This window comes from Trachurus japonicus, chromosome 18 (genome assembly GCF_045865225.1).
Source record: "Trachurus japonicus isolate A0001 chromosome 18, Traja_1.0".
In the NCBI taxonomy this organism is placed as follows: Eukaryota; Metazoa; Chordata; class Actinopteri; order Carangiformes; family Carangidae; genus Trachurus; species Trachurus japonicus.
The window spans coordinates 4319282-4344165 of NC_140924.1; the positions used below are offsets into that span (position 1 = coordinate 4319282).

At 42.9% G+C, this 24884-nt stretch overlaps 1 protein-coding gene across 1 annotated transcript in view; it reads left to right on the top strand.

Moving 5' to 3' along the window:
• The window catches only part of LOC146968396 (uncharacterized), a 431785-nt gene that overhangs the window by 313027 nt on the left and 93874 nt on the right, over positions 1 to 24884 (top strand). Inside the window, exons 15-18 of the mRNA XM_085760507.1 lie at positions 549 to 653; positions 1572 to 1625; positions 1996 to 2058; positions 2225 to 2332. Of these exons, the coding sequence (XP_085616633.1) occupies positions 549 to 653; positions 1572 to 1625; positions 1996 to 2058; positions 2225 to 2332 (330 nt within the window). The remainder of the gene's footprint in view (positions 1 to 548; positions 654 to 1571; positions 1626 to 1995; positions 2059 to 2224; positions 2333 to 24884) is intronic.

Genomic DNA, 24884 nt, shown 5'->3' on the forward strand with positions numbered 1-24884 from the left:
AGACTGATTCTCTGCTGCTTGTTGCTTCACTTTCTTCATGAACTTCATGAACACAACATCTGAACTGGTTCAGTCTCCTCTGAGGAGAAACCACATGTTACCAACTACAAGACACAGAAAAGTTCAGCAACGACCTGATGCTGCATTTGTTTCTATATGAGTCATTGGACAGTCAGTTCAGTCACATGTTCTTCTTCTGATCCAGGGTCCAACCAAAAAGGAACTGAAGAAGGTGGAGGAAGCTGAGCAGGAAGTAGAAAGACTGAAGATGGAGCTGGAGACCAAGGAGACTGAGCTCCAGACCAAGAAGAAGGAGGTTCAGATTTGTCTTTTACACAACGATTTATCTCAGCAACTCATGTTTCTGTTCAGTTTCTCGTTCTAAAACATGTTAAAAGCCTCACTCCTGATGCTCTGTCAGGACACTGCAGTCTGGCGTAAAGAAACAAAACTATCATTAACTTGTGACTATCATGTTTTTTTATCAAATGGATCAATACTAAAAGAAAACATCAGCTTAATTTCTGCTCTGTCCTCTTTCCTCTCAGCTGAAACAGAAACAAGATGAACTCCAGCAGTTCCAGGCAGAGAAGAAGAAACAAGAAGATGAACTGCAGAGACAGAAGAAGGAGCTGGAGACCAAGAACAAACAGGTTCATCTGTTCAATCAGTGATTTTCTTAGTTTCTTCCAGTCCACATCTGAGCTGTCTCTTCATCTCTTTTTATCTCTTTTACTTCATACAACACTGAGGCATGAAATAACATAATACAGAGAAGAAGGAAATATGTCCATTGTCCGAGAGACACAATCTGATCAACACTCTCAACAGATGATGAGAAAGTCTACAAGAACATTTTTATTTTAATCTACTTAATTTGTAGCAGTTATCAGGAAAAACTACTGAGAATAAAATTGACCTGTTTACGTTTATTTTGTTGTTGTTACGTTTCATTGCTTTTTTAATGCTTAAATAGTAAAACTGTCCCACATTATCTTTGGTCAGATGGAAAATCAGCAGGGAGTCCTGCAGAGACAGAAGACGGAGCTGGAGACCAAGAACAAACAGGTTCATCTGTTCAACAACTTCTCTAGAGAGAAGAAGGAAATCTGTCCATTGTCCTGAGAGACACAATCTGATCAACACTCTCAACAGATGATGAGGAAATCTACAAGAGCATTTTATTTTAATCTACAGTTGTTTTGAAGCTGTTGTAAATCCGTGTAAAAACAGACAAGAATAAGATGACTTTGTCTTCATTTGTTTATGTTCATTATGTCCTATATAGTAATATTGTATTGTCTTTTAAATACTTATATCCTTAATAGTAAATTGTTCCACATTGTTTTTGGTCAGATCACACCAGAAGATGTGAGGAAGCTGCACGAAGACAAGCTGAAACAACAAGAAGATGAACATCAGAGACAGAAGAAGGTGCTGGAGACCAAGAACAAACAGGTTCATCTGTTCAACAACTAAACTGAGATGAGAATCCACACAGACCTAAATGTTGTGTCTTCATTCACTAAATCAAATCAATCAACTCTCTTCTTCTCTGTCCTTCCTCCCAGTTGGAGCAGCAGCTCCAGGAAGAGAAGAAGAAGCTGGAGGAGAAGATCAGAGAGGTTCATGTTTCTACCTAAATCAATGAGCTGTCTCTTCTTCTCTCTCTTTATCTACTTCATACAACACTGAGACAGGAAATAACTGTGTGAAGCTCAAGAGTCTCTAGAGAGAAGAAGGAAATCTGTCCATTGTCCTGAGAGACACAATCTGATCAACACTCTCAACAGCTGATGAGGAAGTCTACAAGAACATTTTTTATTTTTATCTACTGTTGTTTTGTAACAGTTAACATGTGTTAATTAATATTAACACATGTAAAAACTGATAAGAATTGCATTCATCTATTAATATTTATTATACTGTATGTTACATTTTATTGTCTCAATTGATGGTAAAATATTAAAACTGTCCCACATTGTTTTTGGTCAGATGGAAAATCAGCAGAGAGACCTGGAGAGACTGAAGACGGAGCTGGAGACCAAGAACAAACAGGTTCATCTGTTCAATCAGTGATTTTCTTAGTTTCCTCCAGTCCACATGTTTGTAACAATAAGAGAAGACAGCTGAGTGTCTCCACTGAGTCATGTGTCACATTCATGTCTTTAAGAAAAAACTGGTCCAACACTGAGTCTCTGTTCATGTCTCTGTTCAATCCCAGCTGGAGACAAACCAAGCTGAGACCAACAGGAAGAAGGAGGAAGCTGAGAGACAAGTGGAGAAGATGAAGAAAGAGATGGAGAAGATGAAGAAAGAGATGGAAGAGAAGGTTCATCTGATCATTATCTACTCTTTCTCTCTGTATCTTCTCCACATCACACTGATCTGTTTGTCCTCATTGGTCCTTGAACGTCTCACAGCTTCACTTTATTCTCCCACATTCACTGATTGATTGATTGATTGTTGAGATCAGAACATGAACAATGACAAACATCAAACAAAGATGAGAAGGTTTGGAGCTTCGTTGAGAGCAGGATGAGATGACTGAACTCAGACTGATGTAGAGGCTTCGTCTTCAGTCAGTGAAGCAGCCAGGAATCATCAGCTTCTGTCAGACTGTCACTGTCTGATCAAACATCAACTTCATTGTGTGTGTGTCTGTTTGTCTCCCTCTCAGAGTCACAACAATCCAGACTCTTCCAGAAGAGACACCAGCACCACCAACCACCCGTCACCCCAGGTAAAGCCTACCACACACATAAGGATCATTTTAAAAGATTATCTTATAAGATTCTCTTGTAGTGTGTGGTGTGTTAAGAGTCAAAATTCTCCCGACAATCGGCTCGGAAAACTTTCGGCGCCGATAAAACCGATAAAAGTATTAAACATGTTCAATATTTACGATTATCGGGGCCGACAGCCGTGGCCGTTTCAATCAAAAATCATCTTGTGTGTGGAAAGCCGGTGTTGTGCCGCCTTGCCGAGAAGCAGTGGCGTCATTTGGGTATGGCGGTGTATGGCACTCGCCATACCTTGACTTTGGTAGAAAATGTTCGGAGTACTGGCACTTATAGATTTTAACCTCTGGCGTACCCGGACTTTTTACGGCGTACCGGGACGGCGTACTGTGTCCTTGTCATGGCCCTTGGTCTTCCGCCATTTAGTGGCTCGGTTTTCTGTTCTGTTTTGTTATTGGACTCCTAGTTTCTGTGTTCCCCTGTTTAGTTTAGTTCCTGTTTTATTTTGAAGTTCTGTGTTGTGTCATGGTCTGTGTCTTGTCCTAGTTTCCTGTTTTATTTTGAAGTCCTTGTCTTGTCTTCCTGTGTTTTCCCCCCTCAGTCTCCTTGCACACCTGTCCTGCGTTTCACATCATCAGCTCTGCTCCTTGTGTGTCCACCAATCAGGTTTCTTTGCCCTCCTGTCTCCTCACCTGTTGCTTGTTGGTTTGATTAGTTCTGTTGTATTTAGTCTCGTGTTTCTTTCAGTTCCATGTTGGATTATTGTTCGTGTCACGGTGTACTGTCATGTGTCCTGTTCCTGCCTGTTGTTTGTAGTAAACTCAGTTTGCAAATGCTCGCTCCTGCGTTTGGGTCCTGCCTGCTTCCACATCCTGACAGAATAATCCAACCAACCATGGACCCAGCAGGTGATTCCCCACCCCGTATGATGACTCTGCTAGAGTATTTTTGTCACATGGCCAAGAAGACTGCTGCTAGGGAGGCAGCGTCCTCGGCCATGCCTTCAGAGAGACCATCCAGGAGGGGATCCTCTCGCCGCCACCAGCAGCCCAAGCCTCGCCCCCAGCCACCAACCTTCCCCGAAGAGGACAACCCTTTCCGGGGCACCCGGCTGGCACTGGGGGGGGCCCCGCTCGGTCCAACAGGCCTACAGAGCGGGGCTAGCCGCCTCCAGGCCAGTCAGGGCCTCCAGGCCTGCTACAGGGAAACGGGCTGGCAAACCTCCTGTTCCGGTTGGGCCGCAACCTTCTCCTGTTCCGGTTGGGCCGCAACCATCTCCTGTTCCGGTTGGGCCGCAACCTTCTCCTGTTCCGGTTGGGCCGCAACCTTCTCCTGTTCCGGTTGGGCCGCAACCTTCTCCTGTTCCGGTTGGGTCGCAACCGTTCCCTGTTCTGGCTGGGCCGCAGCCTTCATGTCCCCCTTTGGCTGGGCCACAGTCTCCAAGTCCCCTGCCTGCGGAGAGGCAGTTGGTGGTCCGGCCGACTCCTGCGCCCCGTGCCTCGTCGGCGGTCCGACCGACCCCTGCTCCCCGTGCCTCGGCGGTGGTCCGGCCGACTCCTGCTCCACGTGCCTCGTCGGCGGTCCTGCCGACCCCAGCTCCACGCGCCTTGGCGGCGGTCCTGCCGACCCCAGCTCCACGCGCCTTGGCGGCGGTCCGGCCGACCCCAGCTCCCCGCGCCTCGTCGGCGGTCCGGCCGACCCCAGCTCCACGTGCCTCTTCGGCGGTCAGGCCGACCCCAGCTCCACGTGCCTCGGCGACGGTCCGGCCGACCCCAGCTCCCCGCGCCTCGTCGGCGGTCCGGCCGACCCCAGCTCCACGTGCCTCGGCGACGGTCCGGACGACTCCAGAGCTGCAGCTTCCTCCGCCGCCACCTCCGGAGCTGCAGCATGCGCCAGTGTTGGGGGTCCCGGCTGACGCTGCCCCTGATTCCAGTGTCCAGCAGGAGGCCCGTCCTGCCCCTGATTCCAGTGTCCAGCAGGAGGCCCGTCCTGCACCTGATTCCTGTGTCCTGCCGGCGGTGCGTCCGGCTCCTGTTTCCAGTGCCCAGCCAGGGGCCCATCTGGTCCCTGTCTACAGTGTCTCTGCCTCCAGTGTTGAGCAGTTGGAGTGCTCGACCCCTGTTGCCGGTGTCCAGCCGGAGGTCTGTCCAGCCCTGCCTCCGGAGGGGACCCGCAAGCGGCGTTGCCCCCCTGTCCGGCCTTCGGGCCGACCCCCAGACTCTTGGTGCTCTTCTGCCCAGCCTCCGGGCCGACCCCCAGACTCTCTGTGCCGTTTTGCCCGGCCCCCGGGCCGACCCCCTGACTCTCGGTGCTCTAATGTCCGGCCACCTGGCCATCCTCCTGAGTCCCTGAGCCCTCTGCTTGGCCTCTCAGGCCGCCCGCCTGAGGTCCCCTGTTCTTGCCCTTGGTTCCCTCCTCCGGGCCCCCTCCGCCCGCCCTGGTTGGGGTTGTCTGGCCTGGAGGGACGTCTGGAATCCGTCCCTTAAGGGGGGGGTACTGTCATGGCCCTTGGTCTTCCGCCATTTAGTGGCTCGGTTTTCTGTTCTGTTTTGTTATTGGACTCCTAGTTTCTGTGTTCCCCTGTTTAGTTTAGTTCCTGTTTTATTTTGAAGTTCTGTGTTGTGTCATGGTCTGTGTCTTGTCCTAGTTTCCTGTTTTATTTTGAAGTCCTTGTCTTGTCTTCCTGTGTTTTCCCCCCTCAGTCTCCTTGCACACCTGTCCTGCGTTTCACATCATCAGCTCTGCTCCTTGTGTGTCCACCAATCAGGTTTCTTTGCCCTCCTGTCTCCTCACCTGTTGCTTGTTGGTTTGATTAGTTCTGTTGTATTTAGTCTCGTGTTTCTTTCAGTTCCATGTTGGATTATTGTTCGTGTCACGGTGTACTGTCATGTGTCCTGTTCCTGCCTGTTGTTTGTAGTAAACTCAGTTTGCAAATGCTCGCTCCTGCGTTTGGGTCCTGCCTGCTTCCACATCCTGACAGTCCTGTTGTAATTCTCTCTGACCGATTCGCGATAGTGTTGCCTCTTTCTCACTGAACTCCATGCTGTTGCTCCTGCTCCTCTCTCCTCCTCTCTCTCTGTCTCACTGAAGGGCGGGGCTGCCTCGCGCCGTGCGTGTCTGTGAGAGCGCGTGTACGAGTGCACGCCGCTGCATCATAGATGTAGCCTATAACTCCATGTGCTGCAGACGTGAATGTGGAGCGACTAAAACCTTTGTGAGTTGTAAAGCCATCAACATGACTTCCCAGCGGTGCCTGCTAACAACTTAGCCTACCACTTATTCCACATGCTTAAATATGAGTCATATTTCAGTGCTTGTTTGGCTAACCAATCAATCAATCAATCAATTTGTTTATTTTGGGCATGTCAATTTAAATCATCATCATCACACTTCATCTTAGTTCAAATAATACAATACACATGGCCGAAAGGGAAAGCAGGAGAAGCAAAAGCTTATCTAGTCCCGCCCCCATTACCCACAGAATAAAAATCTTTTCATAATCAGATCTTATCATAATCTTTTCTTTTGTTTTTGCTTTTTTACATTTTGATATAACATTATTTTACTTATGACATTTGACATAACATGTTACAGCAGTAGGTAGTATGCAGATCATATCATAATCTTTTCGTTTGTTTTTTTCTTTTATACATTTTGATATAACATTCTTTTACTTATGACATTTTGACATAACATGTTGGCAGCAGGTAGTATACAGAGCTGCAGTCTAGCTCTAGACAGTACATACAGATTACGTGTGTGTTTGCACATGTGTCCATATTTGTCCATCATGAGTGAACAACAGTCTCATCTTATAGCCTGGCATGTCACAAAGTCATAGAATGGTCCAATCGACAGAGAGCAAAGTCCAGTGTACTTATTATTTGTTGGGATGGTGTGAGAGCCCTTTTTTGCCATTTTCTTTTATTCATCCGTCTCCTCTGCAGCCTTTGCCGCGTTTAACTTGGCCATATCCTCCCGAGTTTTGGCCATGTCAGCTTGCATTATTGACACAAATTCACGGATTGCTGAGATGTCGGAGCGCATCCCAACCACAGCACTTCGAGTGGTGGCGTTGTCCCCCCTCGCATTGCTCTGCTCAGTGGCGATCTTCCTCATTTTCCGATATTGCATGAAAATACCGCATCCCAGGGTGAACATTCCAATTGTCATGAACGTGAATATGTACACGTCCTGGACATCCTCCACATCCAGTGCGGCAAGGCAGAGGACTCTCCACTTTTCCCATCCATCCAGGATGTAGCCGGAGATGAAGGTCCCGTCCGGGCATTTGGGTTCACCAGAACCTGCACGCCTTGTTGAGAACACTCTGTCAATGGCATTCAGTGACCAGCTCAGCAAATCCATCGTGGACCAGTTGATTGATCTTAGCTTGTTGATTTACAGGACTCAGTTGAATTCTTCAGTACTCTGATCTCTCACAGTAATGTCACAGCATGCATTAGTACCCTAATTTATCTCCACCTTGTTGATAAACTTTATAACAACTGCTATGATTAGATGTTATTACATGTTTGACCGCTAGGCGGCAGTACTGGTTAGTAGTCAGCTCACCGTACCATATAACGGGGTAGAGCAAGACTGCATGGAGCCACATGTAAGTTGTTGAGAACGTGAGACATTAAACTAAGTTACTTGCTATCAACACGGCCTCATCCTTGGAACACGAACATGACATGGTACCAGGAGTAAACTCGAATGGGCGACATGGATTTAAAACCACCGGAAAGTTTGAAACTAACGGGGAATGTCGACGTGAACTGGCGCACCTTCAAACAGCGGTTTCACCTTTATGTTGCTGCTACGGGACTCGAGGCAAAGCCGGAGGCAAGAAAGGTAGCGCTGCTGCTAACGATAGCAGGACCACAGGCCATAGAAGTATTTAACACGTTCGTGTTTGACAGTCCTGAAGACAATGAAAAGTTGGATGTAGTGCTTAGCAAGTTTGATGCTCACTGTTCTCCGAAGAAGAACGAGACGTACGAGAGGTACGTGTTTCGGTCTCGTACACAGCGGCAGCATGAGCCCTTCGATAGCTTCCTGACGGACTTGCGGCTAAAGGCGCAGTCCTGCAACTTCGCGGCGCTGACGGACTCCATGGTCCGGGACCAGATCGTTTACGGCGTGGAGGATAAAAAGGTCAGAGAGAGGCTACTACGGGAGATGGAGCTGACGCTGGCAGGAGCCATTAAGATCTGCCAGGCCAGTGAGCTGTCCCAAAGGCACGTGAGGACGTTCAGCGAGATGTCTGCAGTCGCCTCGGCGCGGAGCGACAGCGCGGCAGCGGTTGGAGCAGTGTCGTATCAGCGGAGACGGCGCACACAGACCCGGCCTGCACTGCAGGAGGACGTGATGATAAACTGCAAGCGCTGCGGCTCACAGCACAAGCCTAGACAGTGTCCAGCGTTTGGTAAGCAATGCTCCAGTTGCCAAGGCAAGAATCATTTTGCTAAACAATGCTTCTCCAAACGGAAAGAATGGAAAAAAGAAAAAACTGTAAACTTAATAGACGAGCCTGAGCTAAGTGACACGTTCTTTGTTGGAATGGTGAATTGTGAAAGTGAACAAATAAATAAGCCCGACAATGTAAATGATGTCACTACAGAAGATAAGTGGATAGCTCCTCTAATGATAAATGGGACTGTAGTCACCATGAGATTGGACACTGGTGCGAAAGCAAATCTCATAAGCATGTGTGATGTGAAGGCAATGAAAAATAAGCCACAAATAAAAAGAAAAGAATCTGGACTGAAAGACTACAATGGGCGGCCAATCAAATGTTTGGGCACATGCAGGTTGAGTGTCACAGTTAAAGGAAAAGTGCACCACCTATTCTTCTTTGTTGTGAATGAGGGACGGGAATCACTTCTTGGTGACAGAGCCTGTGAAGAACTGGGGCTTGTGAAAAGAGTGTATCGCATCATCCCAACCATAAACCCAACAAATGACTCTATGGACACAATTGTTCAGAACTTTTCAGATGTTTTCAAGGGTTTTGGTGTTTTGCTCTTCACATATAAAATACAGTTGAAAGAAGGAGCCCAACCAGTTGTGCATGCAGCACGCAGAGTTCCCGCTCCACTGAAAGACTGCCTAAAGAAAGAGCTCGACAGAATGATCATGCTAGGAGTGATCAAAAAGGTTAATGAGCCTACAAACTGGGTCAACTCACTGGTCATCACAAAGAAGAAGAATGGTGAGTTGAGAATATGTATGGACCCTAAAGACCTAAATGAGAGCATAAAGCGTGAACATTATCAAATACCTACACGTGAAGGGATCCTCAGTGAAATGTCAGGTGCCAAATACTTCACAAAGCTTGACGCCTCACAAGGCTTCTGGCAGCTGAAACTGGATGAAAGCAGCACCAAGTACTGTACCTTTAATACGCCCTTCGGCAGATACTGCTTTCTCAGACTGCCTTTTGGAATCAAGTCAGCACCTGAAATATTTCACAGAGCGATGGAGCAGATCATCGAGGGCTTGGATGGAGTTCGAGTCTACATTGATGACATCATCATATGGGGTTCCACAGCCCAAGAGCACAACGAGAGGCTGAACAGAGTTATGGAGCGCATACAAAAGTATGGACTGAAACTCAACAAGAGTAAATGTGAGTTTGGCGTTCAAGAGATCCTCTTCCTGGGAGACAAGCTGTCTGCACGTGGTGTCGAGCCAGATAAAGACAAAATACATGCAATACAGAACATGCCAAGGCCCACAGACAAGACAGGGGTGCTACGCATCATGGGGATGGTGAATTTCATAGGTAAATTCATTCCCAATCTGACAGCAAAGACATCATGCATACGAGAGCTTCTGCACAGGTACTGTGAGTTTAAATGGACAGTGAAACATGAGCATGAGTGGCAAAAACTCAAGGACACACTGAGCACAGCACCCGTGTTGTCATTTTATGACCACACGAAGAGGATAAAAGTGTCTACAGATGCTTCCAAAGATGGTATTGGTGCCGTTCTACTCCAGGCTGAGGGTGAGCACTGGAAACCGGTAGCCTATGCATCTCGGGCTATGACAAAAACTGAATGCCGATACGCTCAGATCGAAAAAGAATGTTTGGGACTGGCGTATGGTTTGGAGCGGTTTCATAGCTACGTGTACGGCCTGCCGTCTTTCACCGTCGAAACTGATCATCGACCGCTGGTCGCCATCATCAAAAAGAATCTGAATGAAATGTCTCCACGGATTCAGCGGTTAATGATGAAGATGCAAAGGTATGATTTTGAACTGATATATACTCCAGGTAAACACCTAGTCCTTGCTGATGCCCTATCCAGAGCAACTACAGGCGACAGTGTGAGTGCAACAGACGAGGACATACAGTGTCACGTGAACATGGTGTCGGCTACACTGCCTGTGTCGGATACAAAGTCAAGACAAATAGCGGAGGCTACAGCAACGGATGCTGAGCTACAGCATGTCATGAAGAACATGGATGAGGGATGGCCAGCTGGTTCATGTCCACAATTTTACCATGTCAGAGGTGAGCTTAGTACTGTGGATGGTCTGCTGTTGAAAAAGGGCAGGATTGTTATTCCACGGGCTTTGAGAATGGACATGTTGCACAGGATACATGAAGGCCATCTCGGCATCGAAAAGTGCAAAAGGAGGGCGAGAGACACGGTTTTCTGGCCCGGACTGAACAAAGACATTGAAACACTTATAAGTAAATGTGAAACATGCCAGAAACACAGGAACAAGCAGAGCAAAGAGCCTATGGTGGTAGCTGAGGTGCCAACAGCACCATGGCACAAAGTAGGAATGGACTTGTTTCATCTCAGAGGTAAAGACTATTTAGTGGTAATGGATTACTACTCAAACTTCCCTGAGATGGCGCTACTAGCAAGCTCAACATCAACTTGTGTCATAACACATGCTAAATCTATCTTCGCCAGGCATGGCATCCCACACATCGTGGTGAGCGACAATGGCCCCTGCTTCAGCAGCAAAGAATGGCAGAAGTTTGCAGTGCAATATGATTTCAAGCATGTGACGTCAAGCCCACACTATGCACAATCAAACGGGCAAGCTGAAAAAGGAGTTCACATTCTCAAGCAACTCCTAAAGAAAGCAGCTGACAGTGACTCGGATCCGTATCTGGCTTTATTGAGCTACAGAGCATCACCTCTTCAGTGCGGCCTGTCACCAGCTGAACTGCTGATGAAGAGGAAGCTACGAACAACATTGCCGAGTCATCAAAACGACAAATTAAAGCAAAAGAATCACTCAAAGATTGAACATAAGCTACGACAACAGAAAATGATGCAAAAGTCATTCTATGACAGAACAACCAAGCATCTCCCTCCACTGACTACCAACGACACAGTCAGGATTGAGGATGCTGATGGATGGAGTACAAAAGCAACTGTCTTGCAAGAAGTTGCTCCACGATCGTACACGGTGAAAACTGATGATGGACAAATCCTCAGACGCAATCGTTGCAGTCTGTTAAAGACTCCTCAAGGGACTGTTGGTGAGCTCAGTGTAACCAGTGGTGAATCTCAGGTAATTCCTACACCTGCTATGGACTGTAACACTGACTCTCACACACCTACTCCAAGCGAACCTGAGTTAAGAAGGTCCACAAGAGAAATCAGAAAGCCTGATAGACTGAACTTATAAACAAAGAAAATTCAATATACATGTTAAAGAGGTTGAACAAAATGTATATTGATTGATGTTGTGAATGTGTTCTAAATGGTCTAGTGTTGGCTTAGATATGAGTTATGCAATCTGATATAAACTGTTTATACGGCTTATGTGTTGCAGAGTTATGCTGAATGAGAAATGGTTGAAATAACTGACACAGCTAATGTGATAATTCATGTTAATGCATTTTACCTTAGAAAAGGGGGGATGTTATGATTAGATGTTATTACATGTTTGACCGCTAGGCGGCAGTACTGGTTAGTAGTCAGCTCACCGTACCATATAACGGGGTAGAGCAAGACTGCATGGAGCCACATGTAAGTTGTTGAGAACGTGAGACATTAAACTAAGTTACTTGCTATCAACACGGCCTCATCCTTGGAACACGAACATGACAACAACATCCTGCTATATACAGCCTGACTTAGACCTTTGACATACAAGTTTCTCTGGTTGAACGTATTGTTTGGGTACAGAGTGTTATTCAGAATGTTATTGTTATGCTCCTATGCCGTCTCAGCACAGTGTATGCTGATTCGTGTCTCTGACCTTTATCAGCCCTCATGTGTTATTCTGTACCGGTCAATAGTTGAATTTACATACTTTCTCTTGAAGACACTCAGTGTCTCAGATTTTTTGACTTCATCTTCTAATGCATTCCATTGTTTGACACCTGTGATAGATAAGGAAAAGGATTTTAATGTCGTTCGAACCTTTCTTTGCCTGAAAGTCTTGCTCCCTCTAAGATTGTATCTCTCCTCTCTGTCTAGAAAAAGTATTTGCAGATTGTTTGGGAGGCTTTTACTCGCGGCCTTGTACATCATTTGCACTGTGCGATAGTTTATTAGGTCATATAGTTTGAGTATTCTTGATTTGACAAATAACTGATTTGTGTGTGCCCTATAGTTGGCATAATGCAAGATTCTCAAAGCTCTTTTTTGGAGTATAACAAGGGATGTGTGGAGCCTTTATATGTGTGACCCCACACCTCTGCACAGTATTGCAGGTGTGGAGAGACTAGTGTGCAATACAGCAGATGAAGTGCTTTTTGATTTATTATTTTTTGTGCTTTCCAGAGTATGGACACACACTTGGCCAATTTGCTTTTTAAGTGTCTTATGTGTGGTTTCCAACTTAACATGTCATCGATAATCACTCCCAGTATTTTATTCTCACTGACCCTTTCAATATTCACTCTGTTTACTTGAATGTTAATACTCTTGTTACAACCTTTTTTCCCGTATAGCATGTATTTAGTTTTCCCTAGATTTAGTGATAATTTGTTTATATTAAACCACACATGAAGCTTGGCCATTTCCAGATTTACTGTTTCCACAAGGTGGCTTAAGTCACCCCCAGAACAGAAGATATTAGTATCATCCGCGAATAATATTAATTTCAGAATATTAGACACCTTGCATAGTATAAACAGCTTTGGACCCAGAACTGACCCCTGTGGGACCCCACAGATTAAGTCCAAGCAAGTTGATGTTTATCACCTATTTTAACATATTGGGATCTCTTGTGTAGGTAGCTCTTAACCCACTCCAGAACTACGCCTCTAATGCCATATCTCTCCAGTTTAGCTATTAAAATATCATGGTTAATGGTGTCAAATGCTTTTTTCAGGTCTATGAATATACCTATTGAATGTAGTTTCCGGTCAATGGCGTCAGTAATGATTTCCACAGACTCAGTTAGAGCTAAGGCAGTCGAGTGGTTCCTTCTGAATCCATATTGGCTGTCATATAGCAGTTTGTGTTTGTTGATGAAGTTGTCTAGTCTACTGTTGAAAAGCTTCTCTAAGATTTTTGACAGTTGTGGCAGTATTGAGATTGGTCTGTAATTGGTAAACTTGTGTGTCCCCATTCTTAAACAGTGGCACAACTTTGGCAACTTTCATTTTGGTGGGAAATGTCCCAGTTTGAAACGACAGATTGAAAATGTATGTTAGCGGTGTAATGATACCTGGTAAAACTTTTTTGATTAACCTCATGTCAAAGTCGTTAATATCAGTAGATGTTTTTGCTACGCACTTGTTGACCATGTCTAATCTCTGTGGCCTTCACTGGTGTGAGAAACATTGAGCTGGGGTTTCTGTCTCCGTCCTTATCAAAGTGGTCCCAGTGTAGGGGTGAGTCAGGAATGTCCTTGGCTAGCTCTGGCCCAATATTTACAAAAAATTGGTTGAATCTATTTGTTATGACTCCCGGGTTATCTTCCTGCATGTCGTTATAGTTGAAGTAGGGAGGGTAGCTTGGTTTTGCCCTTTTGTTATTAGTCACATTGTTTAGAATATCCCATAGTTTTTTAGTATGATTCATGTTTTCTGCTAGTAGATTACTGTAATATTCTTTCTTGCATTCATTTAAAATGCTATGTAGTTTGTTTCTATACCTTTTGTATTTTACTTCTGACTGGGTCGTTCTTAATTTCAGGAACTGTCTATACAGAGTGTTTTTCTTCCTGCAGGCATTTATCAATGGTTTTGTGAGCCATGGTTTCCCCTCCTTCTTCTGATTTGTGTGTTTTTTTTTTCATAGGACAGTGTCTGTCATACAGTCTTTTAACTCATTGAGTGCCAACCACGTAATTTCTCGTTTTTCGTTCCCATGCGTTGAGTGCCAAAAACGAGATTTTTCGTTTTTTGCTTTTTTTTTTAAATTATGAAAATAGACACTTTAATACACATTATATGTAAATTTGGTGACTCTACGACGAATTTGTGTTTTGCTCGGTGTCTGTCTCGCAGTGTGTTTCCAGTCATAGATTGCAAAGATTGGTAGGTGGTCACTTATATCATTTATCAGGAGTCCTCTTGTTATGTCGTTAACGTTAGTAAAAATATTATCAATTAGAGTAGCACTGTGTGTTGTGATCCTGCTAGGGCGTGTGATGAGAGGTTGTAAGCCCATTGTATACATCATATTAATGAACTCATCGATTATCGTGTTTTGTTTTGGATTGAGCAAGTCAATATTTACATCACCACAGATAAAAACCCTCTTTTGGCTAATTTCTGAGAATATTTCTCCCACACATTCATTGAAATCCTCTATTTTTGAATCTGGTGCTCTGTAGACACAGCTTACAACTATATTTTTACCATTTTTCACACATATTTCAACTGTCACACATTCCATTAAGTGGTCAACAGCTTTAGACATATTTTGTACAGTCTCATACTTGATGTCATTGTCAATGAATAGGGCCACTCCTCCTCCACCTTTGCTTCTTCTGTTAACACAAACAAGTTTAAATCCATCCAGGAAAAAATCTGCGCCTTTGTCTTCATTAATCCATGTTTCCGACACCGCAATGATGTTGAAGTGATATTTAAAGTGTTGTAGGTATTCCTTGATGTGGTCAAAGTTGGTGTATAGACTCCTGCTGTTAAAGTGAATTAGAGACAGTTTCACATCCATCCCAATGCTCTCATTGTATTGATCTTCAGCGTAATACTGGCATTTCTCAGGCATTTTAAGGTAAAAGTGATTATCCGGGTCAATTCCTTCATTCGGGTCTGTTAAGGTATGGTTCACATCTTGATTTATAATCAGCTCCACACTTTCAAGTTCAGCAATCCTCTCTGATATTTCCATCATCTTTTCAGTCTGTGTAAGAACCCTTGTGCTCTGCTGTGTTGAAGTTATGGAGTGTTCGTGAGCCATACCTTAATTGTTGAATTTCTCCAGCTCGTCCTCACTCCTGATTTGCATTGTTTGGACTTCTTCTGATGATGATCCATTCGTTTTGATGTAGATTCTGCAGTTTGCCATCCAGGTGTGTTGAATCTTGCCCCCCTTCTTCAGTTAGCTACTTAGAGCACAGTAATATGAAAGCTCTTATTTTAGAAACACTGTGAAGCTGCTGCAGTCATCTTGTTAAGAACAGGCTAATGACAGCTGTCTGTGGAGTGTGGAGGCTGTTTATCTTGTCACAAATCACAAAAACTTCTAATTGAGAGAAACAAGTCCCAAGCAAGCCCCTGTCTAACATTAGGCTACCTGAATGTAGTGAATCACAGCAGCAACAGGAGGAATCACTCATTCAACTTAGTTGTTGTGAAAATTTTAATTTGTTCCCAGATTAAATTTATTCAGATTTTGCTGTTAAACTTTGCTGTTCTTACTGTAGAAACGTGTACTGTAGATTAGCAGTGAATAAACTCATGTTGGCAATAATTTGTTGACACAAAAGAAATGGCAATTAAGACAGGATACAGACACCTTTTACAGAGTGGATAAACTTCAAATAGCCTATTCATTTGTCTTCAGAGATTATTTACAAATGGATTTTAACAAGAAAATACTTGTAAATACTTCCCACGCGTCCTCGAAAACCTGGAAAATTGTTATCCAGTCATGGAAAACATATGGAAATTGAGAAAAAGTGTCAAAGGTCCTGGAAAAGCTTGAGGCAACAAGCCACTTCTCCGCACAACACCGGCAATCCCACAGAGAGCCATGGTGCAGCCCTGGCATTACATGAGGTTCACACAGACATGCACGCATACACGGGAGATTTCCTGATAGCCGATAGCAAAGACGGTAGCGCTCATAGCTGGCAACAGCCAGCAATAAGCAACCATGTTTAAACGATCATGCTGACAGCAGACCGCTCGGTGCTTTGGTTGGGTTTAGGCAATGAAGAAAGGAGTTGGATAAGTTTAGTAAAAAGACCAGGTAGAGGCTAGACAGGCCAGAAGCAGCGTCAGCTATATGTCATATTATTTACAGATCTCCCAGTCAGGAGTTGATAAAGTTTAGTTCTTGGAATTCTGTGCATTAGAAGGAACAGTTCTTTTAAGTATTATTTGTTTTTATTCTGTCTGTTCAGCGTCCTCCAACAAGGACGGGTGGTGGTGGGGTTCATAATGTTCACAATGATATTTCATTAGTTGTTGGTTTAATCATGGATGAGGTAATGGCTGTCATGTTATTTTCTTTTCAATGACATTCCTTGTTACATGATCATTGCTGGATTTATGGTAAAATATCAAACAATATTGCATATCCATAATTATTATAATGGATAATTAAAGAATACTTACACTATAACGTAAATTAGAAGTGTAAGGCAAAAGAAAGAAGGATTTTTACGCCTATTTTGAATTTTACTTGAATACAAATACAAATACCTTTCTCCCCTCAACAAATACAGTACAAATACAGATACAAATTCCGGCTCCGCTGCACACCCCTACTACCCACACTTGTTAATGGGTCCATTTTCGATAAATGTATCGTTTTGTCTCTATCGTTATTTTGTTATTATTAGTGGTGGCGGAAATGCTGGTCGAGTCGACCAGCGTTTCTTTACTTTCGGTTTCGTGGCGAGTCATGAGAATAACGCCACTGAATCGCCATTTATGGTCGGAACTACGACGGTATCTGATCGTCTTCGGACCTCTGACTTTAATTCTTGATGTATGAAAACATGAGTCTGTCTTGTGCCGGTCAAAGAATTTCACGGTGCGCGGAGGCTCATAAATGTAGTGTGAAAACACTTAGCTTTTCCAAAACTCCTCATTGTCCCTTTAAATAATCTGGAGTAATCTAAATGTTTGACTTTCTCCATCAACTTGTGTTGGCACTATAACTTCAAAAATCAGCTCAGAGTTCACTCATCTGGAACTAAGATCCTTCCTGTTGCTAGGTTGTTAGTAAAGGGGGGTACACACACAAAGATTTTCTAAATCTCAACCGATTTTTTATCTGTGAGAGACCCCACACATGAAGATAAAAAAACTGTGATTGGACAGTTTTGATCGTATTGTGTGTGGTGTGCTGCGATATTCCAAACACAGCACACCACACACATTAAGGGCCCTATTTTCCTGGCGCAACTCAGGGGGGCGCAGTGAGGCGAGCCCTGGCGCAGCTGGCGCAGTGGCATTTTCCTCCAGTGCAACAATGTGCGCAGCGGATTCGGTAAATTGGCAGACTGCTGTGCGCTGAGATGGGAGTGGTCGCGCAGCAGGGGGAGGTGTCGACAGATTCACCTTGGCGCAGTGACAATTTGTTGCCGATAGACCGCGCGGAGAGTGCGCCGAAAGCTCGCCAGCTCCAACCTGCTCTACCCTCAGCGCAAGGCGAAGTGCAGCCAGTGGACTGGTATTTTGACTGCCCAGCGCGCAGTGCGCCCACGTCACCAAGACCTCACAGGCAGGTTTCCTCAGTTCCAGGCACATTTAAATGCAATTAATAATAATAATAATTATTATTATTATAATAATAATAATAATAACTAGAAAATTTCCTCTCGGGAAATTTTGAATGGGCAACGGGGCTACTGCCGGTTGTGCCATCTCTGTCAACATGGGAATCAAACCCACGATCTCAAGGTCAAGACAGAGCTGATCAGACAGACACATGATCATCTTTCTATAAGCACTGATATGGAGGAGCTGTAACCACATTAGGTTACCTGTGTGTGTGTGTGTTTATCTTGTGTAATAGGGCCAGGACTCAATTAAAACAATTAATCTAATTAATTAGAGGCTTTGTAATTAATTAATCGCAATTAATTGCATTTTAATCGCATATAAATATTTGACCTGAGAACAGTGAGAAGCATTTTTTTCACATGGATTTTAGTATACCATTGAATGACTGAATAGCTTAAGCAACAAAACATTGTTTTTTTTTTCAAGGTGGTACTTAACCAAGACCAACATGCAAATTATCGATTAATTCATTAATCGATATTTGATACAGATTTAAATGGTCTTTCCTGCCAATACACTATGATGATTACTGTAGTATTTAACTAGGCTACATAAATCACAGTAGCATAAACTGATTTGTTGAACGGACCAGGTGATGGGCTGACTGGTCCTGTCTAACTTCTGTGTACTGGGTGCCATTGTGCAGGGTGTTAAAGGAATAGTTCACCCTAGAATGATATTTCGCTCATTATCTACTCACCCTCATGTTGACTAAGGGCTGGAAGAAGTTTCAGATTCCTCCGTGGCTTCTCTGAGTTACAGGGGGTCTCGGCATAGCAGTGCATGTCCATATAACGGTTGCAAAGGGACACCGGAGCTCTTCGTAAAAAAACACACACAAAAAAACATCCAAATACCTCCATGATGCTCGTATGTAATGTCCGTCTTGTGCTGAAGCCCCAAATTGCGTAATTGTCCCGAAAAAAATTAAATAAGTCTATATTTTAAGCTTGTTTGTAGCGGAAGCTTCTCGAAGCTCCTCTTCCTGGTCCGTCCAAATCTCGCGTGATTTGCGCCGGCGTCAGCATGCGTCAGTGCGGTTACTGTGTGTGTGTGTGTGTGTGTGTGTGTGTGTGTGTGTGTAATCACATGAAGTTACCTGCACTGTTGTTCCTATCTAAGAGGGGACATCGGCGTCGTTACACATTCACCAACAGGGGACCAAGCAGCCAACAGGGGACTTTTTTTAGGTCCCCTGTTGGACATGCTTTAAATCAACTTAAAATCATGTGAAAAACCTTCTGGTTAATTTTTTTAACTTTAGCCAAGAGGGGACCTGAGTGTGTGTGTGTGTAAAATACCATATTCAGCAGTGCCCCGGCAGGCTGGAGCAGGGGTTTTAACGACTCATTCACACACGTCGTTTCTTACACTCCTCCATAGTGTGAACGACTTGCAGCCCCGGCAGCCTTTCAGACTGTAGAGAGGCTATCAAACAGGCTCCTTAGTGAACAAACCAGTACCTTGAAACATAATTTGTTATTCTTTGTAACAAAATATAAAGGTTCCGTTTTCATGGATGTCTTAAGTTTAAACTCAACACTGTATTAGGTATAATAGAAATTTTAAAATATTGAAAAAATTGATCACCCATAACAAAATTTTAAATAAAATGGTCATTTAGATAATTTCTGTTGAATTCTGATTAAACATTAAAAATAATTGACCTTGCTATTGTTGCTTGTCCAGTTTTTTTAAGCACAGGGTTTCAATTTTACAATATACATGTGTTCTCAATCTGTATAGGAATTATTAGTTGACTTACATTGCAGAAAAAGGTCCACACTTGGTTTATATGGAATGACAGGGGTCCACTGTTGGTTGATGCATAATGACACACGATCCCACTTAGTTAGCATGGAGTGACATACACACTCCATAATGTATGAATAAGAAAGAAATAAGCAAAAGTGAGTTTTTAAGAGAAAACTTTCATCAAAACTTAAAACAAACATTTCTAATAAAGTAGCACCAATAATGTTGTAATTATTTTTAAATGTAGGGTGTACTACTGCAACACACATTTCTACAGTCTATTCATTTTTTAATAGAGGGTTTTAGGATTTAGGGTAATCTTAATGTACTTGCATCATAAATCTGTATTCATAGGGATGTATTTTATTTACTGTTTTATATTACAGAAAACTCAATGGCAACCTATGATGATATATTATGTAGAAATAAACCATCAAAGAGTAACTGATATTCAAGTAATGGCACGGCAATTTGTTCTCTTTGGGGAAAATACAGAGGGTTTGGGAGATCATCAGTTTGTCAGAGATAGAAGGGATAATTCATTGAGAGGATTAATCTCACAAAGTCCCTATGTTAAACTATTGCCAGACACATTTCTACAGTCTATTAATTTTTCACTGTACTGGTGTTTTATACTACTTAACAGCATTGGTGTCATGGGAAAATACTTAAACTACTCACAGTTTGACATGGCCTGATGGCTCAGAGCCACAAAAAGTTACTTTTTGGCCACGTACATCTCATATAGATGAAGCTCTGTTGGGGCCACCTATGGTCAGACTTTTACTTTTTAAATACATGTGATTTCAATTAATTTTAATGTATTTGCGTCATAAATCTGTATAGGAATTATTCGTTGATTTACGTTTTAGAAAAAGGTCCACACTTGGTTTATATGGAATGACAGGGGTCCACTGTTGGTTGGTGCATAATGATACAAGTGCCCACTTAGTTAGCATGGAGTGAAATACACACTCCACACAGACACACAAACACATGCAAACACACATATATCAACTTAAGTAGCACTGGTAAAGTTGTAATTGTAGTTTTGTTTTTAAACATGGGGTTAGGGTTAGTTACTGTGAAAACTCAATGGCAACCTATCATGACACTTAAGGGAATATTTCAGTTATTGACATTCATGGATCAACAATAAAACATGTATGGGAAAATAAAAGAGGAGCTGGGGGGTCATCAGTTTGTCTGAGATACAAGGGATAATTCTTCTAGAGGATGGATTAACCTCAAAAGCTCAAAACTTTCATCAAAACTTAATACAAACATTTATAATGAAGTAGCAACGGTAATGTTGTGTTTTTTTATGTAGGGTGTACTGTGAAAACTCAATGGCAACCTACGATGATATATTATGTACAAGTAAACCATCAAAGAGGTACTGATATACGACAATTTGATATGGGAAAATACAGAGGGAATGGGGGATCATCAGTTTGTCAGAGATAAAAGGGATAATTCATTGAGAGGATCCCTATGTTAAACTATTGCCACACACATTCACACAGTCAAAATGTTTTTAAACTGCCACGACCACGAGAAAGCCATCCATGTGTTGCAGTAATCAGTTCTAGATTGGACTATTGCAATGCACTTTATGTTGGCGTCTCCCAGTCTTCGCTCAGTCGCCTCCAACTTGTCCAAAACGCTGCTGCCCATCTTTTAACTAACACTAATAGACGTGAGCACATTACTCCTGTTCTTAACTCCCTTCACTGGTTCTCTGTCCCTTACAGAATTGATTTTAAACTTTTAATGTTTGTTTTTAAAGCACTTAACGGCCTGGCCCCACTGTATTTATCTGAGCTACTTTATTAGAAATGTTTGTGTTAAGTTTTGATGAAAAATTTCTCTTAAGGATGATCACTTTTGCTTATTTCTTTCTTATTCATACATGATGGAGTGTGCATTTCACTCCACTTACTTACATTCAAAACAGACTGACTGAAACATGGGTACATGCAATATACAGTCACAGAGCATTTTTATAAGCTACCATTCTCTGCCAGAAATGTTGTCTGGGAACAACATCTTACTTAACATGGCACAAGAAATTAGGATTCATCATATTGTCAGAGATACAAGAGATAAGGCATTGTGTGGATGGAATAACCCCAAATAGCTCAATGTTGAACTGCTGCAACACAACTAAAAAAAGTTAACAGTGGTGTGGACCGTGTCTGAGGAATATAGTTCTTGCTGTGTCCTAATTGTCCTTTACAAGGCTTTGTAAGGCTTTGCATGTGTTTTTATATTTATGCGTTCCTTTGTTTCCCTTGATTTTCTAAATACCTTTTAATGAGTAGTTTAACAGGGGGGTTTTTGGGGTTATTCCGTCCACACACTGACATATTCCCTGTATCCATGACAATCTGATGAATCCTAATTTCTTATTCCAAGTTAATTGTTGTTCTCAGACAGCATTACTACTAGCAGACAACAGTGGCTCATATAAAGGCCCTGTCACAGAATATTATAACAGGTAATTACACACCTTCACAAAACTCATCAAAGAACTGACAATTCTTTAGACAAAATGGAATATTGCTGGTACACCCACTCTTTACAGTTGCCACAGAAGTTGAGTCACCAAAGGCCATAGGTGCGTATGTAGCACATGGCCAACCTAAGACCTGGGACGGTCTGATTTGGATAAAGATATTGGCTGAAAGAAGGTAGAAACTCTGAAGCCCAACCTGAAAATACCTAACGACCATCGTCAGCTACGACAAACCATCCCCCACACTGCCCACACTCAAGGACTGACACAGGTCATCTGGCACTCACTCCGCTCTCACTCCATTCACTCACTTCTCAGATCCCAGTTCAACAACTCTACCTTAAAGTTAGGATCTGTGAAATACATGAGTGCTGGTGACTTAACTACTTCAATGTAGAGGAATGTTTTGTGCCCACATAGACTGAAACCCCATTAAAAATGTTCAACTCTACTTAGAAAACTGTGTGTAAATGTAATGAAGTCGCATTGCTTACTTCAACATGCACAAGGTTATACCTAGATAATAAGGAATATACACACTTGTGTTTAGCTGGGTACTGAAACGAAAGAAAATCATTAGGAAACAACCAAAATAGATAACAAATTAATTACTTAAAAATATAAATAAATTAGATAACGTTTTACCATCTTCTGAACACAATTAATTGAATTTGTTTATAATCCACTTCAGATGCTATGAATAAGGTAATATGGGATTGTTGAATGTACAATCCACACATCCTGAAAGCAACCAGACCCATTTCTGCTGAGCACCAGTGTGAACTGAATACAGCTTTTATTGTGTACTTCCCACTTAATGTAAACTCTCTGATCCTGTGCCAATCCTGTACCTTTTGACAACTTTAAATTAGGTTTCAATTTATACACCAATTTCATCTATAGATGTGTATGACTATGTGATACAGTGTGTAATATACTAGTGTGTAAAAAAAACACAAATTTAGTTTTAGTTTTCATTTTTGTTGTGGACCAAAAATATTCAGACAGGTATACATGAACTCCAGTAGAGCTAATAGTTTGGTAAGTAAAAATGTGTGTTGCAGTAGTTCAACAGTGGGTATTTTGGAGTTATTCCATCCACTATAGCTGATTTATCCCCTGTATCTCTGGAAATCTGATTATACCTAATTTCAGACAACATTTCTACTGGCACACAATGGTAGAGCATATAAAGGCTGACAAAATATTATACTGATCACAAGGCATCACACACCTTTACAAAACTCATCAAAGACTTGACAGGGTGGATTATTGCTGGGACACCCACTCTTTACAGTTGCCACAGAAGTCCATAGGTGTGTAGCACATGGCCAACCTAGGACTGGGGAATTCCATTGTCTGTTAGTCTGATTTGGATATAAGATCTTGGCTGAAGGATGTTAGTCTTTTCCAGGTTGCCCTTCAGAGTTGCTAACGACCATCGTCAGCTACAAGAAACCATCCCCCACACTGCTGACAGTCAAGAACTGACACAAGTCGTCTGGCACAGATTTAAAGCCCTCACTCACTTCTCAGAAGCCAGTTCCACATTTAGAGTGGAGAGTGGAGGTAAGCCTACCACACACATGAAGATAATCGGGCTGATTTTGCCCCGATTTTCCCCCTTCCGACCAAAGACAAAAATCAGCCGATTATCCTAAAGTCTTAAGATTATTTTATGAGATTCTCTTGTAGTGTGTGGTATGTTAAGAGTCAAAATTCTCACAACAATCGCCTCGGAAAACGTTCGGCGCCGATAATCGTAAATATTAAACATGTTCAATATTTCCGAATCAAAAGTCATCTTGCGTGTGGAAAGCCGGTGTTGTGCTGAGAAGTGCCTGCTTGCCAAGCTCTGCATGCTGCTCGCGGCAAGCCACTTCTCGACACAACACCGGCAATCCCACAGAGAGCCACGGTGCAGCCCTGGCATTACATGAGGTTCACACAGACATTCACGCATACACGGGAGATTTCCTGGTGGCCGATAGCAAAGACGGTAGCGATCATAGCCAGCAACAGCCGGCAATAGAGCAACCATGTTTAAACGATCATGTGACCACCGCTCACAGCCGCTTTACTGCTCGGCGTCTGAAGCCACAGACACACAGACACACACAGATGGTATCGTTGTAAAGGCTGAAGTGTCCCGCTTTAATTTTTAAAAAATGACATCGCTCTCATTGTCCATTCCGGAAATAGACCGAAAGAGTAGCTACAACAATACTGATCTCTTTCTGAGTTTTCTGACCGGAGGGTCAAGATTCTGAAAAATCTTAATGTGTGTGGTGCGCTGTGTTTGGAATATCACAGCACACCACACACAATACGATCAAAACTGTTCAATCACAGATTTTTTATCTTCATGTGTGGGGTCTTTCACAGATAAAAAAATTGGTTGAAATTTAGAGAATCTTTATGTGTGTACCAGGTTTTAGGATCTGTGAAATACATGAGTGTTGATGACTTCACTACTTCAATATAGAGGAATGCTTTTGTGTCCACATCATAGACTGAAGTCTATGGGTGGGAATTGAGAACCGGTTCCTCTTCAGAACTGGTTCCCACGTGATCATTTCCTTGGGATTGTGTGCGTGCATGCTTAATGATTCCGCTAATCAATTTTGCTTTTTCCTTTGCAAATGTGCATGTTTCTAACCCAAACAACACATGCTGTATTCGGGTCAGAACGAAGGCAAACACGGCGTCGAGACAGAAGCGCTCTAAAGTGTTGGGGTAGATGTGATGTGACAAAAAATATTCAGATTTATAAAACACTGCATACACACACTTGCAAGTAAAGTGCCTACAAGGCACATACATACTGTAGATAGTAAGGAATACACACTTGTGTTTAGCTGGGTACTAAAACATCAAAAAATCATTAAGAAGCAACCCAAATGTGTAACAAATTAATCACTGAATCAGATTGCCATTCTACTATTTGTTT